At 44.7% G+C, this 11,686-nt stretch overlaps 1 protein-coding gene across 11 annotated transcripts in view; it reads left to right on the forward strand.

Moving 5' to 3' along the window:
* Window positions 1-11,187, forward strand: part of OSBPL5 (oxysterol binding protein like 5) — a 173,664-nt gene extending 162,477 nt beyond the window's left edge. For all 11 annotated transcript variants that reach the window (XM_039728266.1, XM_039728268.1, XM_039728267.1 and 8 more), the window contains 7 exons: window positions 355-444; window positions 2,519-2,655; window positions 6,579-6,764; window positions 7,298-7,436; window positions 8,054-8,171; window positions 8,751-8,853; window positions 9,837-11,187. In XM_039728266.1, the coding sequence (XP_039584200.1) occupies window positions 355-444; window positions 2,519-2,655; window positions 6,579-6,764; window positions 7,298-7,436; window positions 8,054-8,171; window positions 8,751-8,853; window positions 9,837-9,972 (909 nt within the window). In that variant the 3' untranslated portion in view covers window positions 9,973-11,187. The remainder of the gene's footprint in view (window positions 1-354; window positions 445-2,518; window positions 2,656-6,578; window positions 6,765-7,297; window positions 7,437-8,053; window positions 8,172-8,750; window positions 8,854-9,836) is intronic.
* Window positions 11,188-11,686: the final 499 nt, after the last annotated feature.

Consider the following 11,686-nt stretch of genomic DNA (forward strand, 5'->3'; position numbering starts at 1 on the left):
GGCTGTGATTCTGGGCAGTGGGAAAGAGTTGTCCACGTACACTCATCCTGATGTGTGGCTGACAATAAATAAGTGTATTTCAAATTAAGGGGAGACCCTGCACTCCTGAGTGTTAATGCACCTCAGTGCTTATCTCCCTACCTGCTGCTGCAGTGTTTGTGGTATTACAAACAAAAGGAAGTGGGCACAATGTGAGACAGTCAAAATCCATGTTAGAAGTCATTCTGCCTTTCCCCAGAAATACTGTAAGTCTGCCAGCTGCACTTTCCTTCCCTCCTGTTGCATCTCTGTGTTGGCTCCCTTCTAGTCCTCACTAGACTGACCACGTTTGCTGTTTCTCTTCTCCCCTAACAGCCCTTCTTCGGTGGCAGCACGAGCATTAATCAAATCTCGGGGAAGATTAAATGTGGAGAAGAAGTGCTAGCGAGTCTCACTGGACACTGGGTAACATTTGCTATTCCAGGTTGCTGGCAGGTTATGAGCCCGTGCCTGCAGGGTTCGAGGGAGGGCTGGCAGCCCTTGGCGGGCTCCCTGCGCTGGAATGGGCACTGGGAGGGCCCTGTCCTGCCTCTTCCCACCAGCCCCAGGGCATGCAGGCAATCACAGCCTGGGCCACACCTCTTAAGGTACCTCTGGAGGTCATTTACGCTTCAACAATCCCATCCATCTGCAGTGAAAGGAGCGCTGCAGAGCCTGAGGAAGCTGGCAACAATAGGGCGGTTCTCTATCAAAGGCAATGGGTCTGTATTTAGGGTTTGAGGCTTAGGGCAAGCACTGATGGCAGGAGATAGTGTGTATGAGGTGTGACTGCAAAGACCTTGAGGCTGCCTTTTGTCTGCTGTGTTCAGTACTTCCCAGTTAGGCTGGGATTCAGGGAAGAATTTAGAGGGTTTTAAATTCATTATTTTCACAGCAAACCTTTATAGTAGAAGACAGTTACTACCCTGTTCATCAGCTGAGGGACAGAGACATGGATTCAAAGAGGGTGTTATCTCTTTGGCCAGCTCAGAACAGTCAGCAGCAAGAGCTTGTACTTGAGGTTGTCTCTGAGTGAATCACTTGTACGCAAGTGATTCACTCAGAGACATCCTGAAGCCAAAATCCAGCAAGAATGAAGTTGCATAATGAATGATGTAGTCTAATTTTGTTTGGAACTCCTGGTACCGAAAACAAAAGCAGTGAGCCTTGGCTTTGGGCTGGACATCTGGGTATTTCTCTGAGCAACATTTGGGCATCTACATGATCATTACAGTTGGTCTGTGCTCCCTTGCCAGTCTGTAGAAATTGCCATTTCTGAGACAAGATTTGTCTCATCTGAAGGAGGTATTTAAAGAAAGCCAGGTGAAAAGTGCCTGGATAAAGCCGTTACTATAGTGAGGTCCTAACCACAGTGTAGCCTTTGGTACTGGACTTGTCCTGGCAGGCAATCTGTCTTTTTACATAAAAAGCTAATGACCATTTTGAAATTGGGAGATTTTCCCTTTCTAAGCATGTACAAGGGACTTGCTCCATTCTGAGCTCCCTGTCCTGCAGGATGAGCCCTGCCAGTGGTGAGTTGTGCTGGGCTGTGGAGTACCTTGTCTGTGGTGGTCCTGCCAACCATGAGAGTCATCCAGGGGCTCTCCTGAGCCACGAGGTTGGGTGCTGCTCAGCTCCCAGCCTTCTGCTTCTACCCTCCTCCCCTGATCTTTGTCCTGGTTGTTTGTGATGCACAAACTGCAGTGATGTATAAAAGAAGTTAAATAGTTTTGGAATGGTGGCTCTGTGAGCAGAGGAGCTGCCGTGCAGTGGGGTAGGGATGGTGTTGGTTCTTCTCCTTCCCCACTGGGAGTACTGGCCTGCTCTCCTGGCTTTTCTCTGACACCATCCAGTTTCCTGACAGAAATCCCTGCATCTGAATGGTACATTCTCTGCCTCAGGAACTGAAAACCCACCTGAATAAAGAAGGGAAGTAAATCCCAATGCTTCTCAGTCCTAGGGTCACAGCAGCAGCTGAGTGCTTGTATATATGCTTGTTAGAGATGCGTGTAGTGGTGCTTGATAATGCCTGCCTACTTCATTCTTTCCACACTGGGGGTCTCTTGGAGACCTGGGATCAGTCCTGGAACTAGCATATGGGAACATGGGAGAGGAAGTAGTGAGGAAGCCTTGGGAAAAAGGAGCCAGGAATTTTGTTTATATGTGCTGGGTGGGAGGTGGGAGGAACAGTGATGAAAGAAGAATATCTTGGGGCTTCTGTGGGCACTCAGGTCTGAGGACAAGACTTCATAGAAGGAACCAGATCCTTTTTGACTCTGATTAATGATAAATGCAGCCACTATTTCTGGCAATGTCTTGCCTCATTCATTTCAGAAACTTTCAGGAAGTGTTCAGTGAGATTTTATGGGATAGAGGAGGAAAGAAGCCTCCTAAGCAGCAGGTATCCCTTATCATCATCCAGGAGCAGCTTTGATTTGTCAGGATTAATTTCTGCCTTTGTTTTCTGATTGTCATGAATTCATTTAATTTTCCTTCTCAGGATGGAGAAGTGCATATAAATGAGCAGAAAAATGGGAACACAGAAATGTTCTGGAACCCGACCAGCGAAGTGTGCAGGCAGAGGCTGAAGCGCCACATTGTGCTGTTTGAGGAGCAGACGGACTTTGAATCAGAGAGGTGGGGAGCTCGGGGAACATCTCACTGCTGCTTCTCTCCTGGGAGCTGGCTTCTCATCAGCAGGGCTCCTCCAACTCCTCAGCACAGTCCTGGAAAGCCATGACCTGCTTTGTTGGCACATGTTACCCAGCCATTTACCTGTTTCTTTCCAGACTATTAACTCTGGAGGGTTTCCATTAAGTACAGCTCTGAAATCAACCTGGGCTGAGAAATAGCGGAGGCTATCTGCTTAAAATAACAATTCTGCCTGGACTCCAGAGATTTTTTTAACTGCTGGAGCATTTTATAAAGGGGCAGGATGCCATCCTGAAGTTGGATACCTTGTTAAGAAGGGTTATTTCAATCACAAGCTCTTAAAGTAAATGTAGGAATTGTGGGAAGTCCTGGCATCCGCAGAGCAGTACTTGAACCACATAACAGGATTTTATGAATGAATGTAATTAAACTGATGTTTAACCTTGCCTCATAATCTCAGCTGAGATCTCCAATGCAGTCTGCACCAGGCTTTGTAGGCTGATCTAGGTTACATAAAACAGGCGCATAACTTAGTGTCGAGTTTGACCCTGACTGGATGCCAGGTACCCTCTCTGCAGCTGGACAGAGGAGAGAAAATTTAATGAAGGGTTCATGAGTTAAGGACTGTGAGAAAATAAATTGTCAGTTACCATTGAGGACAAAACAGACTCAACAATAAAATAAATTTATTGCTAAAAAAATCAGACCAGGATAATGAGAAGTAAAATAAGCCCCTAAAACCACCTTCCCCCCACCCCTCCCTCCTTCACAGTCTGCCTTCTGCCCCAGTAGCACAAGGAGACAGGAGGGTGGGCGGTTCAGTTAGTTCATCACCCGTGGCTTCTCCTGCTGCTCAGGAAGAGGAGTCCGTCACTGCTGCACTGTGGAGTCCCTCGCACATGATACAGTTCTCCATTTACTTCTCCAACATGGCTCCATCTCAGGAGCAGCAGCTCGCTGCAAACTGCTGCAGTGTGAGTCCATCCCATGGGTAACAGTCCTCTCCAAACTGCTGCAGCATGGGTCACTTTTCCACAGGGTCCTTCATGGACAGGCTGCTCCACAGGCTGCAGAGGAATCTGGGCTCTGGCACCTGGAGCACCTCCTCCCCCTCCTTCTGCACTGACCTTGGTGTCTGCAGGGCTGTTCCTCTCCCATGTTCTCACCCTACTCTTCTCTAGTCACAATTAAAACTGTGCTACAACCTTTCCTTTCTTGATTTCTTCCTCAGTATGTCATCACAGAGGCCTTACCACCACCCCAGTGTTGGCCAGCAGCCATATTTGGAGTCTGCCAGATGTTGTGGAAGCTACTGGAGCTTTTCACAGAAGCCACCTCTGCAGTACCCCTGTTGCCAAAAACCAGGCCATGCAAACCCAATACAGTTAGGAAATGGAGGAAGTGAATAATGCACACTGCACATTTGTTGAGCAAGAGTTGAGCAAAGTTATGTGGAGCTGGCTGGCTTTAATGAAATTAGTTGTGCTTCCTCTCCACTACAGTCAGCCAGCACCAGCCAATATCCCAAGCCAGCACATGTGGTTGCTGCCTAGCTCTGCATTACGTTATGCACTTCTCTGTGGACATCTGATTTTGGTGTTGCATCATGTCACCCTAAAAAGATTCCCCTTTTTATAGGTAAAGAAAGGGATTGCATGAAAATAAAAACACACAAAAATTTAGTTTGGACAGTGATGCCTCAGGTTTTAGCTTTTATATATTTTCAGATTCTGTACTGCTTTAGTGTAGTACTTCTGAGCTTCATATTAGGGGATGGTGAGCTCTCTTCACAGAGTAGGCAGACAAAACAATTTCTTCTCTAGCTGGGGACCAAAGATGAATAATCCAAATTTCAGGCCCAAGAGCATAATCAACAGTAGACTGAAAAGAGGAGAACAAGAAGATTGGGACTTCGTAAACTAAACTTATAATTGGACAATTAACTTCAATATGCAAATGGACTAGAACTTATAAAAGTGAGAGACCCCGTGACCGGTCGTCCATTTTGTGACCATTTTGGGTTCTTCTTGGGTCTAGCCCTGGCTAGGCTCTTGTGCTGCCCAAGGTGCATCCATTGAGACCTTTTAATAAATCCCTACTTTATTCTTTAACTCCATCTAGCCTCTGTTCTAGGTCAGCCTTCACAAGGCATCAACAGCAGTGGGCATTATGAGCAATAAAGTCTGTATTTGTAACTTACAGAGCAGACATGTTAACTCTGCAGAGCAGGGCAGACTGCAGTACATTTTTAATCTTCAGAAGAAGATTCTTTTAAAGGAGAATCTTGGTCTTGTGGGCAAAGAATCTCCAGTTCTGTTTAGCAGAGTTTATGGCTAGAGCTGGCTCCCTTTGCTACATGAGAGATTAATAATGTTACATGCATCCAAGAGAAGGAGGATAAAGGAAAAGTTACAGAGTTCCCTAACAGACATTCCATCAAACTCCTTATTATGCTGACAGTTGCATGACTAAATTGCCATCTAATCCAGGTTGTAGTCTCCCTAAATTGCTTAGTCTTCCCTGCAGTGCTGAAAATCACCTATTTTCACAATTGCTGGGGAATCTCTGAAGCTCATACTGTGGTGCAGCTCACCATGGAGGGTCTCATTGTCTGACACATGCAGCTCTTGATGGAGTTATTTGCCTTTGTCAAACAATGTTGTGCTGTCCCTCTAAGGTTCATAGAATTAGGGGACTCACCTCTCTACCCAACTGCATTCCTTAGGACAGGCTTTACACCACCACAATGTATTCTCAGGCTGTTATTTTACTCCTCTCAGCCCCATCCCCATCGCTGAGTTTCCTTCTTTTGTTTCTGGGAGAAATTATTCATACACAGAAATAGGGGAGTGACTTGTTAAAAATGAAAAGAAGGCATTGCTTTGCATCCAGTTACTTATCTAAGAGGCTGCATTTTTTGAAGTGCTCTGTTAATGTATGGTGATAGAAATATGATGAAAGCTTCAGGATCACTTTTAAATTAAGAGCTTCACAGCAAGCTCCAAATTAAATGCAGTAATGAATTCACCTTCTAAATGGTGGATGGGTGTTTTGTGGAGCTGAGAATAACGGAACAGCTTGGATCTCCTGTGCACATTCTAAACACTAAAACATACAGTAACATTTTGGGAGGGCTAGCTGCTATACTCAGAAGTATTTCCAATCTGAAATGAAGATTAAATTGCTCTGATTAGAGGAGCTGTGGAGAGGCTGATCACAGCTTGGCTATAGTAAAAAAAAAAAAAAAAAAAGGTATTGATTTTTCTCTGGTAGAAGGCAGATGCTTCCCCAGGGCAGATGCTTGAGAACAACTCATATGACTGATCACTTATCCTTTGGCAGCTGCAAACAAGTGTGAGTGAAAACCTGTGTTCATGCTTGCAGCTTGTGAGCACAAGGACATGCTTGTTGCTTGTGGATTGAATCAGCTTCCTACAAATCTGGTTGTAAATCCTGTATAGGAGGTGCATGTTCAGCTACAAGATGTGCTCATAAATTCGTTCCAGTGCTTCTAAACTTTAAAGACTTATTTTGGGGATAGACATTGACACAAAGGCTTCTAAACAGGAAAGGATAAGGAACAGATTCTCCATCAGTCACCTCTAAAGAGGCCACAGATCCCAGTGAGTTGAAAATCACTTCCTTATGACTCACACAGACTGAAGAATTCAATAATTGTTGTAGGTGATGTTGTCTAAGAGAAAGTTCCTTCAGCAAGTCACTCATACAGCATTCAGTGTTGCCTTTCTCAGTTTCTTTAACTTAAAACAGAGGCTGAACAATCCTGGTACAGTTCCACTGGTGTATCAGTAGACCCGAGAAGTTTCAGCTCTAAAGTTCCAGCTGACAAAATACATTGCTGGTTCTAAGGTGGTTTAACTTCCTTCCCTGATTATTATTATTCCTAGGCTTTGGCAGCATGTTACCAGTGCAATAAACAAAGGGGATCAGCACAAGGCAACGCAGGAAAAGTTTGTGCTGGAAGAGGAGCAGAGGAACGCTGCTCGGGAGCGGAGGGAGAGCGGCACGGAATGGAAACCGCTGCTGTTCCGGCACGATGCCGGCACCAACGAGTGGCGCTACAAATACGAGGAGTGAGTGCTGGGCTTGGGGTTCCCAACACATCTCGCTGCCTGAGTTCCCAGGGAGGCAAGCAGGGCTACACACCTGTCATTGGAGCCCTACCATTCCCCAAAACTATGTCCAGAGCTTGCCCTTTCTGAACTCCATGTCGTCATTAGAATACATATTCATGATACTGATTGGGAATAGCTGGAAATGAGGGCATGACAATGGAAAATCCACTGTGTCATTGATACAAACTCCTATTGCTGCAATCAAGTGTGGAGTTGTTTAGCAGAGCTTTTCTGCACTGTTCAGAGCATAGTTAACAACTGTGCTCTCCTCCCCTGGGCAACAAGGGCAAAGCCTCTGGAAACTGAACCCCCTCACTTATTGCAAGGAGCTGTGAACATGCAGGGAACTTTCTGTTCGTCCTGTCACTGTGTCTGGAAAGTCTGGCTCCTGTCAGGGATGATTGCCTGCCCTGATGCATGTGGAATTAGTGTATTGGCCTAATGTGGGATTCTTGCTTTTCTGATGAATTTTTTTCATTTGGTCTCAAAAGTCTAAGACCTTGGGATCCTTTGAACGACATTGCCCAATTTGAGAAGGATGGAATACTTCAGACAATGGAAAGACACTTATCCACAAGGATGTCAAACCACAAAGCAACATGCATAAACAATCAAATTACACAGCACAAGGTAAAAACCCTGTTCTGGGGATTATCATATTCTTTATGATTGTTTGGATACACAGCTCTTTTTCTACAGCATTTTCATGTAAGCACAGCATAAGCTGAAAATTTTGTTTTGGGTAAATATAGTTTGTGACTCTAGACCTGCAGTATTATACCATTATTAGCTCCAAAGAATTGTAATTACTGAATCAACTCATTCTATCAATTTTGGCACTTTTCTTCCACCCAATGCTAGTGACAGTGACTCTTACACTGAATTTTGCATATGACTGAGTTTATAGCTAAAGCTTGTAGTTAGTTTTATATATATATATATATATAAAGCTTATAGTTAAAGCTACAAAAATAATAATTTGGATAGATTGGTCTTAAGTATCTTAATTATCTTAATTTGGATAGATGTGGTCTTAAGAATGTTGTCACTTGGGGAAATGCTTCTGTATGAGGAACATGTATAGTATCTTTAAGCTGCCAGAGTCCAACTACCAGGAGCTGCTGAGAAAGCAATCAAACTTCACAATCTCACACATATTTCCCAGCCCCCCAAATTATTTTATTTAAAGCAATCACACACCTCTTCAATGTGAGAGACTGGTCACATCTAATCCCTGTTTTATCCAGAGGTCTGCCAAAGACTGCAGGCGCCGCAAAACCAGTGATCAGCCATCCAACCACAGCCAGAACACAGAGAGCAGCTGTTCAACGCCAGAGTCAGTGCAGGAGCTCTCAGATGATGATGGCAAGTATTTGGGTGTCACTGGGTTAGGCTTTAATGTTCTTGCCTTGGTACTTTATTTCTTGAGCCAGCCCTAGGACATTTCCCAGCCCTGTTAATACCATGGGCCAACAGCCCACAGGCAGCACAGAGAATGTTCTGCTCTTCTGTTCTCTGTATGTGCTCTTTCTGCCTTACAACAAGGATTTCCCAAAATTGGAAAAATACAGTGGCATTCCAATCAGCACATAGGAAACAGGCTGTGTTGCTCTCTCTTTTCTTTGCCTTTGTTAGAGGTGACCTTGAATGTTTGAGAGAGTGAGCAGGTGTGAGCACTCCCTTCTCCTCCCCTCAGCTGGGGAGCATTGTTTCCTTGGAGCTGACTGAGAAGCACCCTGACCCAGAGTCACAGAACCTCTTACAGTGGCTTGGATCTTCTGGGTGGAAGATTCTGTTCCCTGTCTCCTTCTTCCTATGTTTCCTCCTGAAAATGTCCCCCCTAGCAATGACAATTAGTTCACAGCCACCCACTTGCTGTGTTGTGTTTCACTACCACCAGAATGGTGATGCAAAACAAAATTGTCCTTCAATACTTTGCTACAGGGTTTGAAAGCCTGTGCGCTCAGTGTGGGAAAGAAATGAATCACCTGAAGGAAATTCACTCAGCTGTCTTATCCCTACAGAAAGCCCAACAGGACATACACAGGTAACCATTTTCTGTCATGAATCAATGATTTTAATGGGCTAAAGATAACTTGTGGCTTTTAACTCCTTATTGTGGTCTTTAGAGTGTCTCTGTGAGCTGCAGGAGTGCAGTTCATGTTGTTGCAGGTAAAGTAACCACTTACCACACCAGAAAGACAAATCCACACTCTGCTTGAAACAGTTTACTTCCTCTTAACACTCTCTTTTTTGGGCAAAAAGCACCACCTCAGGATGTTACTCAACTCAAGGTACTCCTGACAGAGAAGGACAGGCCACGCCCTGGATAGAAATAAATCTCAGCCAGGCAATAATGTGTGAGGTCTCCCTTCCGGTCCCGCATGTTAGGAATTTCTTCAGTTTGCCACAGCGATGCAAGGGTGTGGCCTGAAAAAATGGGCTCCATGGAGAAAAGCACTAAACTCCAGGTTTTTGTACAAATTGGTGGTTGCTGTCTGGGGAGCAGTAACCACATCTGCTGCTGACAGAGGGCTTTGCCCTGCAGACTCCTGTGGGGAGCTATTAACTGCTGCTTCTGCTCCAGGGAGCCCTGCTGATTACCCTCTGTGTGAGGAGTGTTATCCAGCCCTGCCAAGGCTTCCATGAGGTGGGATCACACATGAAGCCTAGCCTTTCTGGATGCCAGAGTCATTGGTGATGTGGTTTTAGCTCCACTGCAGCTCCTGGGGGTGTCCAGGGCAGGTTTGGGAGGGTTAGGGCACAGGTTAAACTCACAGAGCTATGATTGAGTGTTGGATGAAGAGATTTCTTGGGGTTTGTGCCTTTCCCATGCCAACCAGCTGCAGCCAGAAGCACTAATCTTCCTGTTAAAAAGAGGGAGGCAAAGTCTGGGGGGGCACACTGCTCTACCCCTGAGGATGTCACCAAAGCACAGGGTTCCCTCCTGGTGTGGAAGTCTGGGTATGCAGACATGTGAAGGCACGCCTGTCTCCAACACACAAATAATCGTATTGCTTTCTTTTGCAGAAACCTCAGCGCTCTGAACAAAAAGTCCTTCCACAGGAAGGCCTCTTCTGAAAGCTTCCTCCTGGACTCTCGCTGTTGGTTTCTCCTCTGCATCTTTCTTACGTGTCAACTCTTCATTAATTATGTCTTCAAATAAAATCACTACGTTTGGCAGCAATAATGATCACTGGCTGCAGGAGGGGGCCACTCGCGCAAGGAGCCCAGCGAGGCACCAAAGCACTTTAGAACCAACACGGCAGAGGTGGAAGGAAGTGGAAAAACGAGGTTAAAAAGGGACCTAGGAACCTGCAAAACTTTGTTCCTGCAGATTATGTCATTTTTGCCTTTTACATGTACATCTTCAAGGACCTCTTAACCTGTATGGGCCTTAATGCTGAAGCCAAATGTAGCTTTAATTGTGCAATTTGTTTTCTATGTTTTGTCATTTTCTGATGCAATTAATAATTACCCAGCAGTATTGGTAACCCCGAAATGGTAATCACCTCAACATTTTGGAAAAGTCACGGTGGCCTGGGTCATAGCTCCAGGAGTGAGGCAGAGCAGCTGGGGAGCTGTAAAGAACTGATGTCCACAGTGCCTGTCTGGCTGCCTTTAATTACAGGAGGGAGAACACTTGGTCCAAAAAATCCAGCCCTGGGATATTAAGTCATGATCTGTTTAGTCAGCCCATGCAGAATGGGACCTCAGGATGTGCTTTATTTTCCATTCCACAGAAACTGTAAATATACACAATTTTCCTAGAGCTGTTCTGCTTTAGGAAATGGGAGGTATTCAGTGAAAGCTCCTCGTCTGGTTACGGAGCTGACTGGTGTCCTGGGTCTGGCCCATCGAGTGTGATGTCAGACACGCACGCCTGTTTGTAAAACCTGGTCACTTACTATTATTGTTATTATTTGCTATATGGCTGTTTTATAATATCACACACTAGCATTGTAGAGAGAAATCCACTGCCCCAGCATAGGTGAGAAGGATGGGAAGGATGTAGGTGTACGTGTGTTCGGTCTTAGGCACATTTATTGTCAAAGGTCAGGAAAGAGGGAGGGTTTTGCCACTGCATTGTTCAACCCTGTTAATAGTCTTCCTATTTTACACCATTTTTTAAAGATTTGCAATATTTTCTGTAGACTGCAGACAATACTAAGCCTTTCTTTTCTGGCCTGAAGTAGTTCCAAGTGGTAAGTACTGCTATATATACAGCCTTAAAATACTTAGTGGTGGTGCCAGTCTGGGCTATCTTTCAATGTAAATGTTTCCAAATTTTTAAGTACATTCCTTGTCATATTCCCCAGTTAGGGGAAACCTGTTTGTGCTTGATATGTTGAAATAAAACTACACACAACTTTCAGTGGCAGTCTATCTGACAAATTATTTTTGGGTTTGCATTTGATAGTATTTTAAAAGTAAATTACTTTCTAGAGGAAAATCTTTAGGAAATTGCCTCTAAGAATGTCAGACCTGGGCCATAAGTTAGAACAGCAATAGGAGTTTGATACCACTCTGGCTGAAATTGTCAGAAATTGTCAGAAATTGTCTTCTTATTGTAGCAATTTCCACAGAAAGAGAAGTGGTTCCCTTGATTTTCACTTTTGTACATGCAAATGTACAAACTTATCTGGGACTTAGGAAACCTTTATATCAAGGACTTGAGGATAGTGAATAGATTGTTCCACAGAGAGAACTGCAGCTCTCTGATATGAGCAGGCAGGGTAAGAACCAGCATCTGGAAGCTGACATTCAGGAAACTGACCACAAATGCTAAAGAGTGAGAGTGGCTTTGTTATTAGCAAAAGTCTCCAGAAAACCAAAGCGTTCTTCATCCTTGAGGAAACATCCTTGGAGAATATCAACAT

The sequence above is a fragment of the Passer montanus genome, unplaced genomic scaffold (assembly GCF_014805655.1).
Source record: "Passer montanus isolate IOZ18808 unplaced genomic scaffold, ASM1480565v1 scaffold65, whole genome shotgun sequence".
In the NCBI taxonomy this organism is placed as follows: domain Eukaryota; kingdom Metazoa; phylum Chordata; class Aves; order Passeriformes; family Passeridae; genus Passer; species Passer montanus.